Genomic DNA, 27,248 nt, shown 5'->3' on the forward strand with positions numbered 1-27,248 from the left:
CTATGTCCCTCTGTAACCTGCTACATCCTTCCGCACTGTCGACAACACCACCGACTTTAGTGTCGTCTGCAAATTTACTCACCCACCCTTCTGCTCCCTCCTCTAGGTCATTGATAAAAATGACAAACAGCAATGGTCCCAGAACAGATCCTTGTGGTACGCCACTTGTAACTGAACTCCATTCTGAACATTTCCCATCAACCACCACCCTCTGTCTTCTTTCAGCTAGCCAATTTCTGATCCACATCTCTAAATCACCCTCAATCCCCAGCCTCCGTATTTTCTGCAATAGCCTACCGTGGGGAACCTTATCAAACGCTTTACTGAAATCCATATACACCACATCAACTGCTCTACCCTCGTCTACCTGTTCAGTCACCTTCTCAAAGAACTCTATAAGGTTTGTGAGGCATGACCTACCCTTCACAAAGCCATGCTGACTATCCCTGATCATATTATTCCTATCTAGATGATTATAAATCTTGTCTCTTATAATCCCCTCCAAGACTTTACCCACAACAGACGTGAGGCTCACCGGTCTATAGTTGCCGGGGTTGTCTCTACTCCCCTTCTTGAACAAAGGGACCACATTTGCTATCCTCCAGTCCTCTGGCACTATTCCTGTAGCCAATGATGACATAAAAATCAAAGCCAAAGGCCCAGCAATCTCTTCCCTGGCTTCCCAGAGAATCCTAGGATAAATCCCATCAGGCCCCGGGGACTTATCTATTTTCAGCCTGTCCAGAATTGCCAACACCTCTTCCCTACGTACCTCAATGCCATCTGTTCTAATAGCCTGGGTCTCAGCATTCTCCTCCACAACATTATCTTTTTCCTGAGTGAATACTGACGAAAAATATTCATTTAGTATCTTCGCCTATCTCTTCAGACTCCACACACAACTTCCCATCCCTGTCCTTGACTGGCCCTACTCTTACCCTAGTCATTCTTTTATTCCTGACGTACCTATAGAACGTTTTTGGGTTTTCCTTGATCCTACCTGCCAAATACTTCTCATGTCCCCTCCTTGTTCGTCTTAGCTCTCTCTTTAGATCCTTCCTCGCTACCTTGTAACTATCAATTGCCCCAACTGAAACTTCACACCTCATCTTCACATAGGCCGCCTCCTTCCTCTTAACAAGAGATTCCACTTCTTTGGTAAACCACGGTGTAGCGCACAAAGAATCCGAGAGATGAATAGAGTGAAGTCGATGAGGCTTTATTAAGCGTGACTGTTCCCCCGCAGTTCAGTAGTAGACTGGCCTGCGGGGGAGGACTCCTGGTTCTTATACTCCGCCTTCAGGGCGGAGCTAGAGGTCAATGGCCAACCAGGACCTGGGATCTGTCAGCCAGTCGGTCGGGCGGTCTGGTCGTCTGTGTCGATCGCCTCGGCCCCGGTGGTGGTGGTGGTGCTTGTCCCGGTGTTGTCGTCTCCGGGAGCCTTACGGTTTCAGCTTGGGCTTCACTCCTGGTCGGGCCTGGGAGGAGGACCGATCCTCCTGGGAAGGGGGCGGTCGCGGGGTGCGGCAGTGGCAGGGAGGGGGTGATTGGTGTCGGGGGGATGTGTGTGTTGCTGGCGGGCGCCAGATCTCGCAGGGAGACCGTGTCCTGTCGGCCGTCGGGGTACTCCACGTAAGCGTACTGCGGGTTCGCGTGAAGGAGGTGAACCCTTTCGACCAACGGGTCCGACTTGTGCGCCCGCACATGTTTTCGGAGCAAGATGGGTCCTGGGGCCGCCAGCCAGGTCGGCAGCGACGTTCCAGAGGAGGACTTCCTGGGGAAGACGAGGAGGCGCTCATGAGGCGTTTGGTTAGTGCTAGTACACAGTAGTGACCGGATGGAGTGGAGGGCGTCCGGGAGGACCTCCTGCCACCGTGAAACTGCGAGGCCCCTGGACCGTAGGGCCAGTAGGACGGTCTTCCAGACTGTGCCGTTCTCCCTCTCTACTTGCCCGTTCCCCCGGGGGTTGTAGCTGGTCGTCCTGCTCGAGGCTATACCGTTGCTGAGCAGGGACTGGCGCAGCTCGTCACTCATGAAGGAGGACCCCCTGTCGCTGTGGACGTATACGGGGCAACCGAACAGTGTGAATATGGTGTTCAGGGCTTTAATGACTGTGGCCGCGGTCATGTCAGGGCAGGGGATGGCGAATGGGAAGCGGGAGTACTCGTCCACCACATTAAGGAAGTATGTGTTGCGGTTGGTGGAGGGGAGGGGTCCTTTGAAATCCAGACTAAGGCGTTCAAAGGGGCGGGAAGCCTTAATCAGGTGCGCACCATCCGGCCTGAAAAAATGCGGTTTGCACTCTGCGCAGATGTGGCAGTTCCTGGTGACTGTACGGACCTCCTCCAAAGTGTATGGGAGGTTGCGGGACTTAATAAAGTGGTAGAACCGAGTGACCCCCGGGTGGCAGAGGTCCTCGTGGAGGGTTTGGAGGCGGTTAATTTGTGCGTTGGCACATGTGCCGCGGGATATTGCATCGGACGGCTCGTTCAGCTTTCCGGGACGATACAAGATCTCGTAGTTGAAGGTGGAGAGCTCGATCCTCCACCTTAAGATCTTGTCGTTTTTGATTTTGCCCCGCTGTGCATTATCGAACATGAAGGCTACCAACCTTTGGTCCGTGAGGAGAGTGAATCTCCTGCCGGCCAGGTAATGCCTCCAGTGTCGGATTGCTTCCACTATGGCTTGGGCTTCCTTTTCCACTGAGGAGTGGCGGATTTCTGAAGCGTGGAGGGTTCGGGAGGGTCTGCCCGCTTGGTTAAGGGTGGCCGCTAGAGCTACGTCGGAGGCGTCGCTCTCGACCTGGAAGGGGAGGGACTCGTCGATGGCGCGCATCGTGGCCTTTGCGATATCCGCTTTGATGCGGCTGAAGGCCTGGCAAGCCTCTGTCGACAGAGGGAAGGTCGTGGTCTGTATTAGGGGGCAGGCCTTGTCTGGATACTGGGGGACCCACTGGGCGTAGTATGAAAAAAACCCCAGGCAGCGTTTTAGGGCTTTTGAGCAGTGCGGAAGGGGAAATTCCATGGGGGGGCGCATACGTTCGGGGTCGGGGCCTATTATCCCATTGCGCACTACGTACCCCAGGATGGCTAGCCGGTTGGTGCTAAAAACGCACTTGTCCTCGTTGTACGTGAGGTTCAAGGCTTTAGCGGTCTGGAGGAATTTTTGGAGGTTGGCGTCGTGGTCCTGCTGATCGTGGCCGCAGATGGTTACATTGTCGAGATACGGGAACGTGGCCCGTAACCCGTGTTGATCAACCATTCGGTCCATCTCTCGTTGGAAGACCGAGACCCCGTTTGTGACGCCAAATGGGACCCTTAGGAAATGGTATAATCGCCCGTCTGCCTCGAAGGCTGTGTACTTGCGGTCACTTGGGCGGATGGGGAGCTGATGGTAGGCGGACTTGAGGTCCACGGTGGAGAAGACCTTATATTGGGCAATCCGATTGACCATGTCGGATATGCGGGGGAGAGGGTATGCGTCTAGTTGTGTGTACCTGTTGATGGTCTGGCTATAGTCTATGACCATCCTTTGCTTCTCCCCTGTCTTTACCACTACCACCTGTGCTCTCCAGGGACTATTGCTGGCCTGGATTATGCCTTCCTTCAGTAGCCGCTGGACTTCGGACCGAATGAAGGTCCGGTCCTGGGCGCTGTACCGTCTGCTCCTAGTGGCGACGGGTTTGCAATCCGGGGTGAGGTTTGCAAACAAGGATGGGGGTTGAACCTTGAGGGTTGCGAGGTCGCAGATAGTGAGTGGGGGTATTGGGCCGCCGAATTTGAAGGTTAGGCTCTGTAGATTGCACTGGAAGTCTAATCCCAGTAATGTGGGGGCGCAGAGTTGGGGAAGGACGTAGAGCCTGTAGTTTTTGAACTCCCTCCCTTGCACCGTTAGGGTAACTATGCAGAAGCCTTTGATCTGTACGGAGTGGGATCCTGCAGCTAGGGAAATCTTTTGTGCGCTGGGACGGATGGTCAAAGAACAGCGTCTTACCGTGTCGGGGTGGATAAAGCTCTCCGTGCTCCCGGAGTCGACCAGGCATGGTGTCTCGTGCCCGTTTATCAGCACCGTTGTCGTCGTCGTCTGGAGCGTCCGGGGCCGTGCTTGGTCCAGCGTCATTGAAGCCAGACGTGGTTGTAATGGTTGAGCGTCTTCTTCGAACCCCGTGGAGCCGTCGACACTGGGGTCCGTTGTTGCCGTCCAAGATGGCGTCGGGGGTGAACAAGATGGCTGCCCCCATGCATCGCACATGGCTGGGGTGTCACAAGATGGCGGCGGGGTGGACAAAATGGCCGCCCCCATGCGTCGCACAGGTCTGGGGTGGTCCAAGATGGTGGCACCCCTCCTCCCCTCGTGGTGGCCGGGACCCAAAATGGCGGCGCCTGCGGGTCGCACATGGGGCGCTGGGGGGGTTGGGGAGCATTAGGAACACGCAGGACTCCCTCTTCTCTGGGGACAGCGGTGGCCGGGACCCAAAGTGGTAGCGCCGGCGGGTCATACATGGGGCGCGGGGAGGGGGGTTGGGGAGCGTAAAAGGCGTGCAGGGCACCCTGTTCTCCGGGGAGAGCGGTGGTCGGGACCCAAAGTGGTTGCGCCTGCGGGTCGTACATGGGGCGCTGAGGGGGTTGGGGAGCGTAAAAGGCGTGCAGGGCTCCCTGTTCTCCTGGGACAGCGGCGACCTCCCGGGACCGGCACACAGCCACGAAATGGCCCTTTTTCCCGCAGCTCTTACAGATCGCTGCGCGGGCCGGGCAGCGCTGCCGGGGGTGTTTCGCCTGGCCGCAGAAATAGCAGCGGGCTCCCCCGGTGCGACTTGGCGTTTGAACCGCGCAAGCCTGTGGGGTGTCCGGGGGGGGGGGGTTTGTCGCGACGGGTGCGTACGGAGCCCAATGGGCTGCCGCGCGGTCGGGGCCGTAGGCGCGGGCGGCCATGTCTAGGGAGGCTGCTAGGGCCCGTGCCTCTGAGAGTCCTAGCGACTCTTTTTCTAAAAGCCTTTGGCGGATTTGGGAGGAGTTCATACCTGCCACAAAAGCATCGCGCATTAACATGTCCGTGTGTTCATTTGCGTTCACTGGCGGGCAGCTGCAGGTCCGTCCCAAAATTAGTAGCGCAGCGTAGAATTCATCTATCGATTCTCCGGGACTTTGCCGTCTCGTTGCGAGTTGACAGCGAGCGTAGATCTGGTTTACTGGGCGAACATAGAGACTTTTTAGTGCTGCGAACACTGTCTGGAAATCCTCTGCGTCTTCGATGAGGGAGAAAATCTCCGTGCTTAACCTCGAGTGCAGGACCTGTAGTTTTTGGTCTTCTGTGACCCGGCCGGGGGCCGTTCTGAGGTAGGCCTCGAAACAAGTCTGCCAGTGCTTGAAAGCTGCTGCTGTGTTCACTGCGTGGGGGCTGATCCTCAGGCATTCCGGGATGATCCTGAGCTCCATAGTCCTTTAGTCACGCTTAATAAATTGTAGCGCACAAAGACTCCGAGAGACGAATAGAGTGAAGTCGATGAGGCTTTATTAAGCGTGACTGTTCCCCCGCAGTTCAGTAGTAGACTGGCCTGCGGGGGAGGACTCCTGGTTCTTATACTCCGCCTTCAGGGCGGAGCTAGAGGTCAATGGCCAACCAGGACCCGGGATCTGTCAGCCAATGACATCACGGCTTCACAGTCCCACATGACCCCTAATGCATACTACCACACACGGTTCCCTCGCTCGACGCCTTCCTCCCTGCCTGACCGGTACGTACTTATCAAGAACACGCAGTAGCTGTTCCTTGAACAAGCTCCACTTATCCAGTGTGCCCAACACTTGCAGCCTACTTCTCCAACCTATCCCCCCCAAGTCATGCCTAATGGCATCATAATTGCCCTTCCAGTCAATATTTGGAAAGTTAAAGTCTCCCATAATAACTACCCTGTTACTTTCGCTCTTATCCAGAATCATCTTCGCCATCCTTTCCTCCACATCCCTAGAACTATTTGGAGGCCTATAGAAAACTCCCAACAGGGTGACCTCTCCTTTCCTGTTTCTAACCTCAGCCCATACTACCTCGGAAGAAGAGTCCCCATCTAGCATCCTCTCCGCCACCGTAATACTGTTCTTGACTAGCAGCGCCACACCTCCCCCTCTTTTGCCTCCTTCTCTGAGCTTACTAAAACACCTAAACCCCGGAACCTGCAACATCCATTCCTGTCCCTGCTCTATCCATGTCTCCGAAATGGCCACAACATCGAAGTCCCAGGTACCAACCCATGCTGCCAGTTCCCCTACCTTATTTCGTATACTCCTGGCATTGAAGTAGACACACTTCAAACCACCTACCTGAACACTGGCCCCCTCCTGCGAAGTCAAATCTGTGCTCCTGACCTCTATACTCTCATTCTCCCGTACCCTAAAACTACAATCCAGGTTCCCATGCCCCTGCTGCATTAGTTTAAACCCCCCCCAAAGAGCACAAACAAATCTCCCCCCCCAGGATATTTGTGCCCCTCAGGTTCAGATGTAGACCATCCTGTCTGTAGAGGTCCCACCTTCCCCAGAAAGAGCCCCAGTTATCCAGAAATCTGAATCCCTCCCGCCTGCACCATCCCTGTAGCCACGTGTTTAATTGCTCTCTCTCCCTATTCCTCATCTCATTATCACGTGGCACGGGCAACAACCCAGAGATAACAACTCTGTTTGTTCTCGTTCTGAGCTTCCATCCTAACTCCCTGAAAGCCTGCCTGACATCCTTATCCGCTTTCCTACCTATGTCGTTAGTGCCAATGTGGACCACGACTTGGGGCTGCTCCCCCTCCCCCTTAAGGACCCGGAAAACACGATCCGAGACATCACGTACCCTTGCACCTGGGAGGCAACATACCAAACGTGAGTCTCTCACGCTCCCACAAAATCTCCTATCTGTGCCCCTGACTATTGAGTCCCCAATTACTAATGCTCTGCTCCTCTCACCCCCTTCCCTTCTGAGCAACAGGGACAGACTCCGTGCCAGAGGCCCGTACCCCATGGCTTACCCCTGGTAAGTCCCCCCCCCCACAAGTATCCAAAGTGGTATACTTGTTACTCAGGGGAACGACCGCAGGGGATCCCTGCACTGACTGCTTCTTCCCAGTCCCTCTTACAGTTACCCATCTATCTCCAATCTTTGGTGTAACTAATTCCCTGAAGCTGCTATCTATGACCCCCTCTGCCTCCCGAATGATTCGAAGTTCATCCAACTCCAGCTCCAGTTCCCTAACTCGGTCTTGGAGGAGCTGGAGATGGCTGCACTTCCTGCAGGTAAAATCAGCAGGGACACTAACGGCATCCCTCACCTCAAACATCCTGCAGGAGGAACATTGCATTCCCTTCCCTGCCATCCCTCTAACTTCCAACCAAGATCTGGCTAATAACTAAATTTAAAAAGAAAAAAAAAGAAATTTTGTCAGGTAATGTTAACTGCAATGTTTTTGCCAATTCTAAAAGCCTGTTTTTACTCTCTGTCCGTAAGGTACTGTGTGTGACCATCTCCACCCTCAAAAACTTCAGAGCCTTTGAAAGAGCCATTGTCCACAACACACTCCCTACTTAAACTGAAATACCACACCTGAAAAGCAACCACAATATGCTCACCCCTCCCTGTCTTTAAGTTCACTAAGCCAATCCAATAGATAGACTTTTATCCCCCTCGAGCCCCCAATTTGTTGTGGACCAGGGTTTAGACAACCCCAAAGTATATCATGGAGTTCACCTGACCCACAACTTGTAATAGATTGTGGTATGGGGAGCACATGGCCCACTCTACAGGTGTGGTGCAGCAGAAATCTAAAAGTATTTTTTAAAGTCAAACAAGTTTATTCTATGAACTCAGTTAACCTTTTAAAAACATACAGTGAACATCTTAGCAACCATCAATTCAAATACAACCCCCAAAGAATACAACACTCTAAGTAATCCTTAAACTTTCCTTTTGACGTCCATAAGAGAAAAAGAACCCTTTGTACAGAAAGACATCAGGTTTAACTTCACGGTTACCACGTTGAAATCACCAAATGGACATTCTTTAGCTTGCAGAGATTCATACACATCTTGCTGTGACTGCAACGTCTCCAAAACTAAAACAAAACTAAACACACCCTGTAGCTGCAAGCCCAAAGCGAAAGTAAAAGCTGACAGACAGCCCAGCTCCACTCACACTCTGACATCCTACAGTAATAAACACCCAATTCTTAAAGGTACACCCACCAGTTATTCTATAAAAAAACACCCATTTCTTAAAGGTACTCTCACATGACACAGTCCCAAAACAAATTCCGCTACCTGCCGATCCAAATTGCCCATGACTTGACACGGATCCACTGGTGAAACCTGACCAGCCTAGTGGAGGAAGTTAAAAAGTACCTGCAGAGGTGGGATACCTCCACTCTCCGTGGAGGGGAGGGTTCAGCCAGTCAAGATGAACGTCCTGCCAGGTTCCTCTTCCTGTTCAGATCCATACCAATCTACAACCCCATGGCCTTTTTAAACTCAGTAGAAAAATTGATCATGCCGTTTGTGTGTGTGTGTGGGGGGGTGGAGAGAGAACCCGAGGGTCCCCAAAGAAGTTCTGCAAAGATCGAGAAGCATGGGGGGGCCTAGCCCCCCAAACCTACAATTTTACCACTGGGCAGCAGCAGCGGAAAGAGGAAAGAGATGTATAAAGGAACCGGAGACCGAATGGGTAAGAATGGGGAGAGCTCCTGCACGGGACATCCTCCAGGCCCTGGCCATGGCAGTGCTCCCATCCCCACCAAGTAGACACTCAACAAGCCCAGCGGTGATAGCCACACTCCGGTCATGGAATCAACTACTTTGGTCTAACCGATATGTCCATTAAGGCCCCCATCTGCAACAATCACATGTGTTATGGGCCAGGGCTTAGAAACTCGAAAGTGTATTATGAAATTCACCTGACTTACAACCTTTATAATGAATTTGGCTAGGATAAGCACAAACGCCTTCACTGGCAGGTGTGATTCATCAGACTTCTAGACACTTAAGGTTTATTCTAAGAATGTAGTTAACATATATATATATAAACACAGCATTAATTTTTATCAATTACAAAATAAAGACACCACACAGCTTCAGGAATCCATGTACATAACACTTAATCAATTCCCCCTTAACTGTTCCAATTCAATAACAAAATACAATTAAACCAAAACCCTTTTCAAGCACGTGGCCCAGCACACTGTATTCTCACTTGAATGGGATTGGTCCTGTCCCTGAGATTCTGTGACAGTTCCAAACAGCAGATTCAAACTCCTTCCGGAGAAGAATTCCATCTTTAAAGTACTACGGTACTGGTGTTGGTATTGGCGAAGAGAAAACGGGTTCATGTTTCTGATCAGTGCTCCGTATTAACATAGAGTGCAGAAGGAGGCCAATCGGCCCATCGAGTCTGCACTGACCCACTTAAGCCCTCACTTCCACCCTATCCCCATAACCCAAAAACCCCTCCTAACCTTTTTTTGGTCATTAAGGGCAATTTATCATGGCCAATCCACCTAACCTGCACGTCTTTGGACTGTGGGAGGAAACCGGAGCGCCCGTAGAAAACCAACGCAGACACGGGGAGAACGTGCAGATTTCGCACAGACGGTGTCCCAGCGGGGAATCGAACCTGGGACCCTGGTGCTGGGACCTTTATGAGTGCTACCGTGCTGCCCCTATTGGAACAGAACCTCTGTTTATTTCCATAATTTCCTGCTTTTCTTCAGATTGCCATCAAATTTGTTTTTTCTGCTATTCTTTTAAAATAAATTTAGAGTACCTAATATTTTTCCCAATTAAGCGGCAATTTAGCGTGGCCAACCCACCTACCCTGCACATCTTTGGGTTGTGGGGGTGAGACCCATGCAGACACGGGGAGAATGTGCAAACTCCACACAGACAGTGATCCAGGGCCGGGTTTGAACCCAGGTCCTAGGCGCCGCAAGGCAGCAGTGCTAACCACTACACCACCATGCTGCCTTTTCTGCTATTTCTTTGCCGTGTGTTGCTCACGTTTCCATGCCACCTAGTGTACACTGCAGCTATTTATCTTAACACTTTCTCTCTCTCTGTTTCCCAGGTGTTCGTAATAAATTTGCTGCGGGACAGCAAGTATTTTCACTTCCGCCCGGTGATGGATACCTATATTCAGAAGCACTTTTCTGGTGCATTGGCATACAAGTGAGTCCAATTATCTGGTGGCTCAGGACTTGTAACTGTAACAGTTACCTTCAGTACCACACAGAACTCTCTAATATCATAAAAACATTTCCCTAAAGCTTCTTTCATATTTCAAACTTTCTGTATAATTCCATTTCATTACGATCAGTTCATTACAGTTATTTTTAACTCACCAAGAAAGTGACGCAAGGAGCCTGTGCAGTATATTGCAATTATCTGTCAGATACAAAGGTTTTTGATTGCCCTACCCTTGCTCTAAGCTCTTATTCAGGCTTGTCATATAGTTGTAGCTAGTCTTTAATACTCACAGAACATAGAACATTACAGCGCAGTACAGGCCCTTCGGCCCTCGATGTTGCGCTGACCTGTGAAACCACTCTAAAGCCCATCTACACTATTCCCTTATCGTCCATATGTCAATCCAATGACCATTTGAATGCCCTTAGTGTTGGCGAGTCCACGACTGTTGCAGGCAGGACATTCCACGCCCTTACTACTCTCTGAGTAAAGAACCTACCTCTGACATCTGTCTTATATCTATCTCCCCTCAATTTAAAGCTATGTCCCCTCGTGCTAGACATCACCATCCGAGGAAGAAGGCTCTCACTGCCCACCCTATCCAATCCTCTGATCATCTTGTATGCCTCAATTAAGTCACTTCTTAACCTTCTTCTCTCTAACGAAAACAGCCTCAAGTCCCTCAGCCTTTCCTCATAAGATCTTCCCTCCATACCAGGCAACATTCTGGTAAATCTCCTCTGCACCCTTTCCAATGCTTCCACATCCTTCCTATAATGCGGCGACCAGAATTGCACGCAATACTCCAAATGCGGCCGCACCAGAGTTTTGTACAGCTGCAACATGACCTCATGGCTCCAAAACTCAATCCCTCTACCAATAAAAGCTAACACACCGTACGCCTTCTTAACAACCCTCTCAACCTGAGTGGCAACTTTCAGGGATCTATGTACATGAACACCGAGATCTCTCTGCTCATCCACACTGCCAGGAATCTTACCATTAGCCCAGTACTCTGTCTTCCTGTTATTCCTTCCAAAATGAATCACCTCACACTTTTCTGCATTAAACTCCATTTGCCACCTCTCAGCCCAGCGCTGCAGCTTATCTATGTCCCTCTGTAACTTGTAACATCCGTCCGCACTGTCCACAACTCCACCGACTTTCTTGTCATCTGCAAATTTACTCACCCATCCTTCTACGCCCTCCTCCAGGTCATTTATAAAAATGACAAACAGCAGTGGCCCCAAAACAGATCCTTGTGGTACACCACTAGTAACTGGACTCCAGTCTGAACATTTCCCATCAACCACCACCCTTTGTCTTCTTCCAGCTAGCCAATTTCTGATCCAATCTGCTAAATCACCCTGAATCCCATGCCTCCGTATTTTCTGCAGTAGCCTACCGTGGGGAACCTTATCAAACGCTTTATTGAAATCCATATACACCACATCAACTGCTTTACCCTCATCCACCTGTTTGGTCACCTTCTCAAAGAACTCAATAAGGTTTGTGAGGCACGACCTACCCTTCACAAAACCGTGTTGACTATCTCTAATCAAATTATTCCTTTCCAGATGATTATACATCCTATCTCTTATAAACCTTTCCAAGATTTTGCCCATGACAAAAGTAAGGCTCACTGGTCTACAGTTACCGGGGTTGTCTCTACTCCCCTTCTTGAACAAGGGGACAACATTTGCTATCCTCCAGTCTTCTGGCACTATTCCTGTAGACAAAGATGACTTAAAGATCAAAGCCAAAGGCTCAGCAATCTCCTCCCTAGCTTCCGAAAGAACCCTAGGATAAATCCCATCCGGCCCAGGGGACTTATCTATTTTCACACTTTCCAGAATTGCTAACACCTCCTCCTTATGAACCTCAAGCCCTTCTAGTCTTGTAGTCTAGGTCACACAGTTGAGGACCATGTTCGAGATGTCCTGGCTAATACCGGGCCAGTTGACAGCCTGCCTGGCTCTGCGTCTGCACTTCCCGACGCCCAGGTGTCCCTCATGGATTTGGCGGAGCACCAAGCTCTGGCGACTGAGTGGAATGTCAATCCGGTCCAGCTTGAGGAGGATACCATCAATCACCGTCAGGTCGTCCTTTACATTGTAAAATTGAGGGCACTGCCCTTTCTACCAGCCATTGGCAAGGTGGCCAATGACACGCTGCAAGAGGGGGTCTTTGGCTGTCTCCTCGCGGATACGAACCACCTTCTCATCAGACGCCGGGAGGGTGCTAGCACACAGCTGCACCTGTGATTCAATCTGCGGGATGATTTCCAGCGGTTCACTGGGGAATGTGATGGAGCAGGACAATGCATCAGCGATGATGAGCTCCTTGCCAGGTATGTACACTAAGTCAAAGTCGTACCTTCTGAGTTTGAGGAAGATGCGCTGCAACCGAGGCGTCATGTCGTTCAGGTCCTTGTGGATAATGTGGACCAGAGACCTATGATCCGTCTCGACAGTGAATGTCGGCAGGCCGTAGTCATAGTCGTGAAACTTGAGAATGCCAGTGAGAAGACCCAGGCATTCATTCTCTATTTGCGCATACCTTGTTTCGGTGGGCGTCATGGCCCTCGATGCGTAGACTCCTGGTGCCTAGGATGAAGTGTCATCGCGTTGAAGCAGCACCGCACGGATGCCATCCTGGTTCGCATCTGTCGAGACCTTCGTCTCCCTGTCTGGGTCGAAAAATGCTAAGACAGGTGCAGTGGTGAGCTTGGCTTTCAGCTCCAACCACTCTGCCTGATGTGCTGCCTTCCACTCAAAGGCAGTGGACTTTTTCACCAGCTTTCGTAAGGCTGTGGTGTGTGAGGCCAGGTTTGGGATGAACTTGCCCAGAAAATTGACCATGCCCAGGAAGCGCAACACCGCCTTCCTGTCTTCAGGGACCTTCATGGCTTTGATGGCCTTGACCTTGTCTGTGTCCGGGCGCACGCCCTGCTGAGAATTCTGGTCACCTAGGAACTTGAGAGCCGACATGCCAAAGCAACATTTGGACCTGTTCAGCTTCCAGGCCATTGGCATGGACACGGCGGAATACCTGCTGGAGACGGGAAACATGCTCTTCAGGGGTCGTGGACCATATGATGATGTCGTCCACGTACACACGAACCCCTTCAATGCCCTCCATCATCTGCTCCATGATGCGATGGAAGATGTCCGATGCCGAGACAATGCCAAACAGCATGCGATTATAGCAGTATCTGCCAAACGGTGTGTTGAAGGAGTCCAGCCTTCTGCTGGACTCATCCAGCTGGATTTGCCAAAATCCATGTGACGCATCTAACTTGGTGAAAAAACATGTGTGTGCCATCTCACTGGTGAGTTCCTCCCGCTTCGGGATGGGGTAGTGTTCACAAATTATATTCTTATTGAGATCCTTGGGATCAATGCAAATGCGCAGGTCTCCCGAAGGCTTTCTAACACATACCATCGAGCTGACCCAGTCAGTCGGTTCGGTTACCTTGGAAATTATGCCCTGTTGCTGAAGATCCCTGAGCTGTGCCTTCAGGCGCTCCCTCAGTGGAGCCGGGACCCGGCGTGGTGCGTGAAATCAGGTCGTAGCAGAATCTTGTATCGATATGGCAGCGTTACCATCCCGTCAAACACATCCGGATACTGAGCGAGGATGTTGTCAATGCTGGCCTGAAGATCCACATTGGAGGATGTCGTTGTGTAAACCCGCTGCACGAGGTTCAACTGCTTGCAGGCATGCGCGCCAAGTAGTGATGCCCTGTCTGGCTTGACAATTTCAAAACGTAACCGTGCATGGGTGCTCCGGTTGGAGACGAGTAGATGGCAGGATCCCAGTGCCGTGATGGCATTTCCGTTGTAGTCCAGGGGCCTGCAGGCAGCTGGGAGGACCTTGGGGGGCTTCTTGATGTGTTTGCAATCTGCCTGTGAGAGGAGGTTGGCAGAAACACCTGTGTCCAGCTTAAACTGGATGGAACAGTGGTTGACCTGCATCACCACACGCCATTCGTCCGCAGAATCCACAGCGAGGATGGATTGAATTTGTGGTGAGTTGGATGTGGCATATTCATATTTGGTAATGATGCCCACACAGTAGGCGGAGTCCAGGCATTCTTCCTCTGGATCCATTGTGCTGCCAGGATCAGAATCCTGTAATCGTTGTTGCACACTCTGAACGCGCCGTCGTCAGATTTGGGACCGCTGGCTCCTGACTGGTGGTGCAGACCTGCACAAGGCTGCATAGTGTCCAGGCTTCCCGCAGTTTAAACATCGCCTGCCTCTTGCAGGGCAGTGTTTCTTTAAGTGGGCGCTGCAGCAGTTCGAGCACGTCATGACGTCGGCATCCTGACGCTCCATGCGTCGCCGCACATGCGCAGTGCGGGTGTCGGCCGCTTCGTTATATACCTATCCCTTTCCATCACTAAAGTAAACGTAATCAAAGTGTGGTCACTATCACCAAAGTGCTCACCTACCTCCAAATCTAACACCTGTCCTGGTTCATTACCCAGTACCAAATCCAATATGGCCTCGCCTCTCGTTGGCCTATCTACATACTGTGTCAGGAAACCCTCCTGCACACATTGGACAAAAACTGACCCATCTAAAGTACTCGAACTATAGCGTTTCCAGTCAATATTTGGAAAGTTAAAGTCCCCCATAACAACTACCCTGTTGCTTTCGCTCCTATCCCGAATCATCTTTGCAATCCTTTCCTCTACATCTCTGGAACTTTTCGGAGGCCTATAGAAAACCCCTAACAGGGTGACCTCTCCTTCCTGTTTCTAACCTCAGCCCATTCTACCTCAGTAGACAAGTCCTCATCAAACGTCCTTTCTGCCACCGTAATACTGTCCTTGACTAACAATGCCACCCCTCACCCTCTTTTACCACCTTCCCTGAGCTTACTGAAATATCTAAACCCCGGCACCTGCAACAACCATTCCTGTCCCTGCTCTATCCATGTCTCCGAAATGGCCACAACATCGAAGTCCCAGGTACCAACCTATGCCGCAAGTTCACCCACCTTATTCCGGATGCTCCTGGCATTGAAGAAGACACACTTTAAACCACCTTCCTGCCTGCCGGTACACTCCTGCAACTCGTGACCTCACTACTCTCAACCTCCTGTATACTGGAGCTACAATTCAGGTTCCCAAGCCCCTGCTGAACTAGTTTAAACTCTCCCGAAGAGCATTAGCAAATTTCCCCCCCCCCCCCCAGGATATTGGTACCCCTCTGGTCCAGGTGTAGACCATCCCGTTTGTAGAGGTCCCACCGACCCCAGAATGAGCCACCTCATCCCTAATGATAAAAATACAGTCAAGACAAAACTCAAAAGAGGAAGCAAGATGTCACCCATACCTTCAGAAGGCCCCAAGTTCCCCTCCTCCACTTAACCAGATCAGGGGATCACTTCAACTACTGAGCCCTTGTTCAAGATTCTCTTAAGGTTGGGACATCCTGTGGCGGCATGTAGAGGGGCAGTCGCATGTTGGTGGCTCCTGCCTGAGGTGTGTTTATAGGAGGTTTAAAGTCTGGTCCTGGAGGCAATTTGCGAATGATTGAATGCAGGAATATACAATGAAGGCAAAGGATGTCAAAAAGATTAAGAAAAACAGCCGTGAAGAAGGGCAGGGGTGAGTGTTCACCGTCGAGTAAGAGGGCCAGCCAGGGAGCTAGCAAGATGGCGGAGGCTGGGCTGCCGGGTGGGGAAGCACTGTTCACAGCAGAGAGGATGACTGAGGTGATGTCTTTGGAGCTGGAGAATCAGTTTGTGAAGCATATGGAGGTGTTGAGGAAGGAGATGGCGGTGGCTTTGAAGACGTTGGTGGAGGAGGCAGTTTCCCCGGTGAGAGTAGCTGTGGCGAAGACATCGGCCGAGGGGAAGGAGCACAGCGAGAAGATGAAGGGAGTGGAGGAGGCGATGTCGCAGCACAGTTCAATGGGGGATGAGCTGCGGAGTGTGGTCGAAGCCAATAAGGGGCTTCGAGCAAAGCTGGAGGACCTGGAGAACCGCGCTAGGCGGCAAAATTTGAGGATTTTGGGCTTACCCGCAGTGGTAGAGGGCTCGAGGCCGACGGAGTACTTCACCAAGATGTTGGCGGAATTGATGCGGGAGGGGGAGGAGCCCTCCTGATGTGAACTGGACTGAGCCCATCGGTCACTGAGGACAAAGCCAAAGTTAAATGAGCCGTCAAGGGCAGTGACCATCTGCTTCCACAAGTACCACATGAAGGAGAAGGTGTTAAACTGGGCAAAGCAGAACGGGAGGTGCAGTGGGCTGGTGCTGGAGTTCGCATATACCAGGACTTGACGGTGGAGCTGGCAAAGAAGCGAACGGCTTTTGGCTGAGTTAATCGGCATTATATAACAGTGGGGTGCAATTTGGTGTGGGGTATCCAGCGAATCTGAGGGTGATCTACAACGCCAAAGATTTCTACATCGAGACGGCGGAGGTGACGGAGACGTTCGTGAAGGCAGAAGGCGTGGGACAGAAGTGAAGACTGGAACTGAAGAGGGGTTATGGACTGCGAATGGGGAGGTGGGACAGTGTATAAATGTTTTACTGGGGTTTTTTTTGATCAACATTATTCTTTATTTACTTCATGCAGTTATAGAGTTTATGTTTTTTGATTGTCATTCTTTGTTGCGACGGTTTTATGTTATTTTAGTGAGATGTTTGGGTTTGGTGTTTTTTTTCCTGGGGCGGGAGGGGAGGGAAAGCCTTGGATGGGAGCCCCGCGCTAGATAACTTAAGTCAGCTAGTGAATGGATGTGAGGTGGGGGGAGGGGCTGCAGATATAGGAGCCTGGCGAGCAGGTTTCGATGGGCCTAAGGTGTTAAGTGGAGGGAGAGAATCGATACTGGGTGAGGGTTTTTCGAGAGGAAGGGCAGGGGGGGATTCTGGGAGGGGGGAAGGGGTTCGATGTTAACAATGGATAGGGGCGGGTCAGGCTTATGGGGCAGGGCCCGATGTTACGATGATGGTGGATAAGAAGGGAGAGGCGGTGAGATACCCCCGGTTAGGATAGTTATGTGGAACGTGAGGGGGTTGGATGGCCCAGTCAAGAGATCAAGGGTTCTGGCATCTCCAAGGTTTGAAGTCCGATGTGGCGATGCTGCAGGAGACTCACTTGAGGGTGAAGGACCAGGTGAGGCTTTAGGCTGGGTCAGCCAGCTGTTTCATTCAGGATTTAATGGTAGAGCTTGAGGGGTAGCGATCCTGGTTAACAGAAGAGTCCGGTTCCAGATGGAGAAAGTGGTTGCAGACCAGGGAGGCAGGTATGTGATAGTGACAGGAGCATTGGAAAGAAGGCTGGTGGCATTGGTAAGCGTGTATGATCCCAACTGGGATGATGTAGGATTTGTGAAGAAGGTGTGTGGGGCCATCCCCGACTTGGATTCACACAAATTGATAGTGGGTGGGGACTGGAACCTGGTGCAGGAGCCAAGGTTGGACAGGTCATGGCCGTGCTCACTTGTCCCGTCAGGGGGGGGGGGGGGGGGCGAAGGTGTTGGCTGGACTAATGGCGGAAATGGGAGGGGTGGACCCCTGGCGGTTTCTGCACCCGAGGGAGCGGGAGTACTCTTTTTTCTCATCGGTCCACAAGGTTTATTCGCGAATTGACTTTTTTGTGGTAGGAAAGGCACTGTTGGCAGGGGTTAAGGCGTCGGAATACTCGGCAATTGCCATAACAGATCATGCGCCTCATTGGGTGGATATGGTGTTGGAGAGAGGGCAGTGGAGAATAAATGTGGGGCTGTTAGGGGACCGAGGGTTCTGTGATAAGATTGGGAAAATAATCGAGGAATATGTGGGGTTCTGTTGTATGGGGGCGGTTCCGCAGGCGGTGGATTGGGAAGCTCGAAAAGCAGTTGTGAGGGGGGAGGGGATCTCGTTTAAGGCAAAGGTGGATAATGAGGAGAGGGTGGAGTGCCAAAAGGTAATAGATGAAATGTTGGAGGTAGACAGGAGTTATGCAGAAGACAGGGATCCAGCCAAGTTGAAAAAGAGGAAGGAGCCACACGCGAGTTTTGACTGGCTGTCCACAAGGAAGGCGGTGCGCCAATTGAGGCGGGCAAAGGGAGCGGTTTACAAATATGGAGAGAAGGCATGTTGGCAGACCAGCTTCGGAGGGAGGCAGCGGCGAGGGAAATTGTTCAGGTGCAGGATAGGGCAGGGAAGTTGGTGGTGGCTCCGGATCAGATTAATAGGGTGTTTGATGAGTTTTACGAGAGATTGTATAGATCGGAGCCACTTGGGGGGGATCGGGAGATGTAGGAATTCCTGGATGGTTTGGAATACCCAAGGTTGGGGGAGGGGGATAGGGACATATTGGATGGGGCAATAGCGGAGCAGGAGATAAAAGATGAGCTTGGGAGAATGCAGTCAGGGTAGGTAGCAGGGCTAGATGTGTTTCTGGTGGAATATTACAAGAAATTTAAAGATAAGTTGGCGTCGCTGATGGTGGGGATGTTTGAGGGGGCAATAAGGAAGGTAGTGTTGCCACAGACTTTGGGGCAGGCATCGATTTCCCTGTTGCTCAAGAAGGATAAGCATCTGACAGAATGTGGGTCGTAAAGGCCCATATCACTTTTGAATGTGGACGCAAAGGTGTTGGTGAAGGTATTGGCGGGTAATTTGGAGTGCTTCCCGAAGGTGACAGGCAAAGATCAGACAAGGTTGTGAAGGGGAGGCAGCTCTTTTCGAACATTTGGAGGATATTAAATGTGGTTATGGCACGCCGGAGAGAAGGGAGACAGGTGTTTGCGGCATTGGACGCCGAGAAGGCGTTTGACCGAGTAGAGTGGGTGTATTTGAAGGCGGTTCTGGAGCGGTTTGGGATTGGACCACGATTTGTAGATTGGGTAAGGCTGCTGTATAGGGAGCCGAGGGCAAGTGTACGCACGAAGCACATGAATTCGGGATATTTTACTCTGCACCGCGGAACCAAGCAAGGATGTCCAATGTCCCCCCTGTTGTTCGTGCTTGCGTTTGAGCTGTTGGCCATCGCGTCGAGGAGTTCGGAGGTGTGGAAAGGGATAGTGCGGGGTGGAGGGGGGGTAAAGCACAGGGTATCGTTGTACGCGGACGACTTGCTGTTGTATGTATCGGAACCGAGTGGGTCGATGGGGGGCATATTGGAGTTGCTTCGAGTATTTGTGTCTTTTTCGTGATATTAACTTAATTTCGAGAAAAGTGAATATTTTGTGGTGTCGAGTTCAGGGGTGGGGGCAGGAGTGGGAGGGCTACCATTCGGTAGGGTGGTGACTCACTTTAGATATCTGGGGGTGCAGGTAGCACGGGATTTGGAAGGGCTCCATAGGTATAAGATCACTAGTTTAGTGGAGAGGGTGAACGCAGATCTGACAAGGTGGGATGGTCTCCCTCTGTTGCTGGCAGCTTGGGTACAGGCAATTAAAATGAACGTGTTGCCGCGATTTTTGTTTATTTTTCAGTGCCTGCTGATCTTCCTGCCAAAGGCATTTTTGAAGGACGTTGAAAAGATGATTACCTCGTTTATATGGCGGGGGGAGATGGCTAGGATTAGGAAGGTGCTGTGGCAGAGAGGACGGCAGTCGGGGATTGGGTCTTCCAAATTTACTATATCGTTACAGGGCGGCGAACGTGGAGAAGGTGAGGAGCTGGGTTGGAGGGGGGATTCCCAGTGGGTTTGAACTGAGGAGTCTGTGCAGGGGGCTGAGGACGTTGGTAACAGCGCCGCTCCCGATGGCCCCAGGGAAATACTCAGGGAGTCCGGTAGTAGTAGCGACATTGAAAATCTGGAGGCAGGATTTCCGGTTGTGGCTATGCTGAGCTAAGTCGCACGTTCGGCAGCTCCTGTCAGAAATTGATTTTTGGGCTCTTTTTAGGGGCCCCAGCAGCATTCGTTCGACGGTTCCCAGTGTGGGAAGGCGACAGTACGATTCCCCCGGCACTGTATGGATTGGACCAGGAGTGGAGCGGTGAAAAAAGTGATTTTGTTGCAGCGAAAAGTGCGAGGGAGGAGAACCAAGATGGCGGCAGGTGGAGACCAGGCAGCATGGGCGCAATGGTCGCAAGGGCAGCAGGAGTTCCTCAAGCGCTGTTTTGCAGACCTGAAGGCAGAGCTGCTGGAGCCGATGAAGGCATCAATCGATAAGCTGGTCGAGACCCAGAAAGCCCAAGGGCCGGCGATCCGGGAGGTGCGGCAAAAAGCCTCGGAGAATGAGGACGAGATCTTGGGCCTGGCAGTGAAGGTGGAGGCGCACGAGGCGCTGCACAAGAAGTGGGAAGAAAAGTTTGAAGACATGGAGAATCGGTCGAGGAGGAAGAACCTTCAGATTCTGGGTCTCCCGGAGAGAGTGGAGGGGTCGGATGCTGGAGCATACGTGGTCACGATGCTGAACACGCTGATGGGCGCGGGAGCTTTCCCGAGGCCCCTGGAGCTGGATGGGGCTCACCGAGTCCTGGCGAGGAGGCCCAAGGCCAACGAGCCGCCGCGGGCGGTAATGGTGCGGTTCCACCGCTTTGTGGACATGGAGTGTGTCCTGAGATGGGCTAAAAAAGGAGCGGAGCAGCAGGTGGGAGAACGCAGAGATCCGTATATATCAGGACTGGAGCGCGGAGGTGCAGTTCTACATCAGAAGGGGGTGAAATTCGGGATGCTGCAGCCGGCGCGATTGTGGGTCACGTTGAAGGACCAACACCATTACTTTGAGACGCCGGAGGAGGCGTGGACCTTTATCCAGGTCGAAAAGTTGGACACGGACTGAGGGTTTGTTGGGAGGGGGTGTTGAGGGGGGGTTATTGTGTTTTGGGGGATGTTCTGTTCTGTTTTCTTTGGTGCTGGGTGGGGTTGGGTAAATGGTTCAAAGTGGGGGTTGTGTGAGGGCGTGGGCGTCGGTGGTTGGAAGGACGGGGCCCCGCCGGGGGGGAGGGGGAATGGGAGGCCCGAGGTGGAGGAGCTGAGATAAGGCCGCAAATGGGAGCTGCGCTAGAGAGGGCGGGGCCGGCTTGGTGGAAAGCGCGGGCTTTTTCCCGCGCTAGGGAAGGAAGGGGCGGGGCCGGGGGGGAAGGGCGGTGTTGGAGAGGAGCGCACGCTGACTGCCAGGAGGGGGAGGAGAGATTCTCACACTGGGGATTCGGCGGAATGGCGGGAGACGCTGGGGTCAGCAGGAGTCAGCTGACTTAGGGGAGTGCCATGGGGGGAGCAATACAGCTAGGGGGAGATCTAGCTTTGGGGGGGGGGGGGGGGGGGGGGAACTGGGTTGCTGCTGCATTGGTCAAAGGGGAGCTGGAGTTTGGAGAGAGAGTCGGGGCGGGGGTCTGCAGCTGGGGGGAATGGAGAGTGCTGGAGGCGTGGGCACGTGGCTGGCCTAGAAAAGGGGATGGCTAATCGGGGGGGGGTGGGGGTGGGGGGTAGCAGGAAGCCCCCTGATCCGGCTGATAACTTGGAATGTGAGAGGCCTGAACGGGCCAGTCAAGAGGGCCCGTGTATTCGCGCACCTGAAGGGACTGAAGGCAGATGTGGTTATGCTCCAGGAGACGGATTTGAAGGTGGCAGATCAGGTTAGGCTGAGAAAGGGGATGGTAGGGCAGGTTTTCCACTCGGGGTTGGACGCAAAGAATCGAGGGGTGGCAATCTTGGTGGGGAAGTGGGTGTTGTTTGAGGCGCTGAACATCGTGGCAGATAATGGAGGTCGGTACGTGATGGTGAGTGGTAAGCTGCAGGGGGTGCGGGTGGTACTAGTGAATATATACGCCCCGAATTGGGACGATGCCGGATTCATGAGGCGCATGTTGGGTCGGATTCCGAACCTGGAGACAGGAAGCTTGATAATGGGGGTGGGGACTTCAACACGGCGTTGGACCCAGCATTGGACCGCTCCAGGTCCAGGATGGGTAAAAGGCCGGCGGCGGCCAAGGTGCTCAGGGGGTTTATGGACCAGATGGGGGAATTGGACCCATGGAGGTTTGCCAGGCCGGGGGCCAGGGAATTTTCCTTTTTTTCCCACGTCCATAAAGCCTACTCCCGGATAGATTTCTTCATCATGAGTAGGGCACTAATCCCGAGAGTGGAGGGCATGGAATATTCGGCCACAGCTATCTCCAATCATGCCCCGCATTGGGTGGGGGAGGAGAGGGACCAGCGTCCGCTGTGGCGCCTCGATGTGGGACTGTTGGCGGATGAGGAGGTGAGCGGGCGGATCCGGGGGTGCATTGAAAGATATTTAGAGGCTAACGACAATGGGGAGGTGCAGGTGGGGGTGGTCTGGGAGGCGCTGAAGGCGGTGGTCAGGGGAGAGCTAATCTCCACTAGGGCCCATAAGGAGAGGAAGGAGAGGAGAGAGAGAGAGAGATTGGTGGGGGAGATATTAAGGGTGGATGGGAGGTACGCTGAGGTCCCCGAGGAGGGATTACTCAAGGAGCGATGAAGCCTCCAGGCCGAATTCGACCTGTTGACTACCAGGAAGGTAGAGGTGCAGTGGAGGAAAGCGCAAGGGGCGGTGTATAAATATGGGGAGAAGGCGAGCCGGATGTTGGCACATCAGCTTCGGAAGCGGGAGGCAGCGAGGGAGATTGAGGGAGTTAGGGATAGAGGGGGCAACACGGTGCGGGGTGCGGTGGGAATAAATGGGGTATTCAGGGACTTTTATGAGGAGCTGTATAGGTCTGAGCCCCCGACGGGGAGGAGGGATGCGCCGATTTTTGAATTGGCTGAGGTTCCCGAGGGTAGAGGAGGAGCAGGTGGTTGGGCTTGGGGCACCGATTGGGCTGGAGGAGCTGGTTAAGGGGTTGAGGAGCATGCAGGCAGGGAAGGCCCCGGGGCCGGATGGGTTCTCGTTGGAATTCTACCGGAAATACATGGACCTGTTGGGCCCACTACTAGTGAGGACTTACAATGAGGTGAGGGAGGGGGGGGGCCCTGCCCCGGACAATGTCCAGGGCTACTTTATGAAGCCCCGGTGGCGAGTGTGGCCACGAACCAGCAGAGGTCGGAATACTTTCGGCTGTACCGGGAGATGAGGCAGGGGTGTCCCCTATCCCCCTTGTTGTTCGCATTGGCAATTGAGCCTTTGGCCATGGCACTGAGGGAGTCCAGGAACTGGAGGGGACTGGTTCGGGGGAGAGAGGAACACCGGGTGTCGCTGTATGCCGATGACCTGTTATTGTATGTGGCGGACCCAGTGGAGGGGATGCCGGAGGTTATGCGGATCCTCAGGGAGTTCGGGGACTTTTCCGGATATAAGCTTAACGTAGGGAAGAATGAGCTCTTTGTGATACACCTAGGGGACCAGGGAAGGGAGATAGATGAGCTTCTGCTGAAGAGGGCGGAAAAGAGCTTTCGGTACCTGTGGATCCAGGTGGCTAGGACTTGGAGGGCTCTGCACAAGCTCAATTTGGCACGGCTGGTGGAGCAGATGGAGGAGGAGTTTAAAAGGTGGGATATGTTGCCACTGTCGTTGGCGGGTAGGGTGCAGTCGGTGAAAATGATGGTCCTTCCGAGGTTCCTCTTTGTGTTCCAGTGCCTTCCCATCCTGATCCCGAAGGCCTTTTTTAAACGGGTCAGCAGGAGCATCATGGGCGTGTGGGCGAATAAGGCCCCGAGGGTAAAAAGGGTGTATCTGGAGCGTAGCAGGGACAGAGGAGGGCCAGCATTGCCCAATCTATGTGGGTACTACTGGGCTGCCAATGTGGCGATGATCCGTAAGTGGATAATGGAGGGGGAGGGGGCGGCGTGGAAGAGGCTGGAGATGGCGTCCTGTGTGGGCACGAGTCTGAGAGCGCTGGTGACGGCACAGCTGCCGCTCCCGCCGACAAGGTACACCACTAGTCTGGTGGTGGCGGCGACTCTGAAAATTTGGGGGCAGTAGAGGCGCCACAGGGGTGAGGTAGAGGCCTCGGTTTGGTACCCGATCCGAGAGAACCATCGGTTCGTCCCGGGGAGAATGGATGGGGGGTTTCTGAGCTGGCATCGGGCAGGAATTAAAAGAATGGGGGACCTGTTTATAGATGGGACGTGAGAGGAGAAATTTGGGCTGCCCCCCGGAAACGCCTTCAGGTACATGCAGATGAGGGTGTTCGTGAGACGGCATGTGAGGGAATCTCCGCTGCTTCCAGCACCTAAGATTCAAGATAGGGTGCTCTCGCTGGTGTGGGTTGGGGAAGGCAAGATCCCGGCGATCTATCAGGAGATGCAGGAAGAGGAGGAGACCTCAGTGGAGGAGCTAAAGGATAAATGGGAGGAGGAGCTTGGGGAGGAGATACATGAGGGTCTGTGGGCTGATGCCCTGGGTAGGGTTCATTCTTCCTCCTCTTGCGCCAGACTTAGCCTGATACAATTTAAGGTTCTTCACTGAGCGCATATGACAGGGGCGCGTTTGAGTAGGTTTTTTGGGGTAGAGGACAGGTGTGTGAGGTGCTCGGGGAGTCCAGCAAACCACACCCATATGTTCTGGGCGTGTCCGGCGCTGGATGGGTTTTGATGGGGCTTTGCGAGGACTGTGTCTAAGGTGGTGAACACCCGGGTCAAGCCGAGCTGGGGGTTAGCATTATTTGGGGTATCGGACGAGCCGGGAGTGCAGGAGGCGAAAGAGGCTTGTATTCTGGCCTTTGCGTCCCTGGTAGCCTGGCGGAGGATTCTGCTACAGTGGAAGGATACGAATCACCCAAGCGTAGAAGTCTGGATCAACGACATGGCAGGGTTCATAAATTGGAGAGGGTAAAGTTTGCCTTGCGAGGGTCTGTGCAAGGGTTCTTCAGGCGGTGGCAACCATTCCTAAACTTTCTAACCGAACGTTAGGAGGTGGTCAGCAGCAGCAGCAACCCGGGGGGGGGGGGGGGGGGGGGCGGGGTACGGGTATGTGTTTGTTATTGTTTCATGGGGGGTTTGTACATTGGAGGAATTCGTGATACAAGTGTACGATGTAGATCTGTGTGTTTTATGCTTTTCTTTTTTCTGTAAGGGGAGGGGGTTTTGTTGAAAATTTGCTAAAATTAATTTTTTAAAAATTTTTAAAAGAAGAAAATCTGGAGGCAGTTGCGCCAGCATTTTAGGCTGGGGGCGGGGTCAAGGGAAATGCCGATTTGGGGAATCACAAATTTGAGCCAGTGAAGTGGGATGGGAGTTTTCGGAGATGGGAGGAGAAGGGAGTTGGGACACTAAAGGATTTGTTTCTGGTGGGCCGGTTTGCGGGACTGAAGGAGCTGCAGGCGAAATATGGGTTGGAGCAAAGGGAAATGTTTAGGTATATGCAGGTCCGAGATTTCGCTAAGAAGGAGATACAGAGCTTTCCGGTGGCGCCGGCGACAACACTTTTGGAGGAGGTGCTTATGGCAGGGGGAATGGAGAAGGGGGTGGTGTCGATGATTTATGGGGCGATTCTGGGAGCAGAGAAGGCACCGCTGGAGGGGAATAAGACAAAGCGGGAGGAGGAGTTGGGAGAGGGCATGGAGGAAGGGTTGTGGTGTGAGGTGCTCCGGAGGGTGAATGCCTCAACTTTGTGCGTGAAGTTGGGGCTGAAATAGCTGAAGGTGGTGTATAGGGCGCACCCCACAAAGGCGACGGTGAGCCGACTCTTTGAGAGGGTAGAGGATGTTTGTGAGCGTTGCGGGAGGGGGAGGGGGGGGCTGCAGAGGGGGAGAACCACGTTCATATGTTTTGGTCCTGTCCAAAGCTGGAAGGGTATTGGAGGGAGATTTTCAGGTTAATTTCGAAGGTGGTACATGTGAGACTTGAGCCGGGTCCTCTGGAGGCCATATTCGGTGTATCAGATCGGCCGGGGTTGGAAGCGGGTGCGGTGGCAGATGTTTTAGCCTTCACCTCACTGATCGCCCGGAGGTGGATCCTGTTGGGGTGGAGGTCAGTCTCTCCACCCTGTGCCCTGGCGTGGCCATGGGGGATCTGTTGGAGTTTTTAATACTCAAGAAGGTGAAGTTTGAGTTGAGGGGAAGGATGGAAGGGTTCTACAATTCATGGGCTTTGTTCATTATGCACTTTCAATAATTGGATGACTTTGAACATTAGAGGGGGGGGTCGTTGGGGTGGGGGTGGAGGTTTGGACTGTGTATGTTGTTGATGACTATGTATGGGTGGATGGTGGATTCCTAGTTCATTTTCTTTGATGTTTGTATTTAAACCGTTGGGGGTTGTTTGGGGGTTGGTGGGAGGAAGGGATTGTTGTCCAGGTGTTTGACATTGTATTTGTTATTGTTGATTGTTTAAATTGGTGGGTTTAAATTTGGATGAAAATGTGAAAACGAAGGAGAATAAAAATATTACTTTCAAAAAAAGATTCTCTTGAGGTTAATGTGCAGGTTCAGTTGGAAGGCAAATGCAATATTCGCATTCATGTAATGCAAGAGCAGTGATGTACTTCTGCGGCTGTTAAGGCTCTGGTCAGACTCCATTTGGGGTACTTTGAGCAGTTTTGGGCCCCGTAACGAAAGAAGGATGTGCTGGCGTTGGAAAGGGTCCAAAGGAGGTTCAGAAGAATGATGTCTGAAATGAAGAGCTTGTCGTATGAGGAACGGTTGAGGACTCTGGGTCTGTACCAGTTGGTGTTTAGAAGGATGAAGGGGGATCTTATTAAAACAAACAGGATACTGTGGGACCTGGATAGAGTGGACATGGAGAGGATGTTTCCACTTGTAGGAAAAACTAGAAGCAGAGGACACAATCTCAGACTAAAGGGTTGATCCTTTAAAACAGAGATGAGGAGGAATTTCTTCAGCCAGAGGGTGGTGAATCTATGGAACTCTTTGCCGCAGAAGGCTCTGGAGGCCAAATTATTGAGTGTCTTTTAAGACAGAGATAGATAGGTTCTTGATTAATAAGGGTATCAGGGGTTATTGGGAGAAGGCAGGAGAAAGGGGATGAGAAACGTGTCAGCCATGATTGAATGGCGGAGCAGACTCGATGGGCCGAGTGGCCTAATTATGCTCCTACGCCTTATGGTCTTATGGTGACAGAGATGACAAATACTTTGTCATTCTGAGTCTAGTTGCAGGTACCCTGACCTCTGGCATCACTGGGCTGTTGGATCTGCCCTCAATACCAGAGAGCATGCTGGG

At 52.5% G+C, this 27,248-nt stretch overlaps 1 protein-coding gene across 8 annotated transcripts in view; it reads left to right on the top strand.

The window, feature by feature from the left end:
* Positions 1-27,248, top strand: part of dock3 (dedicator of cytokinesis 3) — a 1,587,592-nt gene that overhangs the window by 1,030,404 nt on the left and 529,940 nt on the right. For all 8 annotated transcript variants that reach the window (XM_072472048.1, XM_072472049.1, XM_072472047.1 and 5 more), the window contains one exon: positions 10,090-10,190. In XM_072472048.1, the coding sequence (XP_072328149.1) occupies positions 10,090-10,190 (101 nt within the window). The remainder of the gene's footprint in view (positions 1-10,089; positions 10,191-27,248) is intronic.

This window comes from Scyliorhinus torazame, chromosome 13, assembly GCF_047496885.1.
Source record: "Scyliorhinus torazame isolate Kashiwa2021f chromosome 13, sScyTor2.1, whole genome shotgun sequence".
In the NCBI taxonomy this organism is placed as follows: domain Eukaryota; kingdom Metazoa; phylum Chordata; class Chondrichthyes; order Carcharhiniformes; family Scyliorhinidae; genus Scyliorhinus; species Scyliorhinus torazame.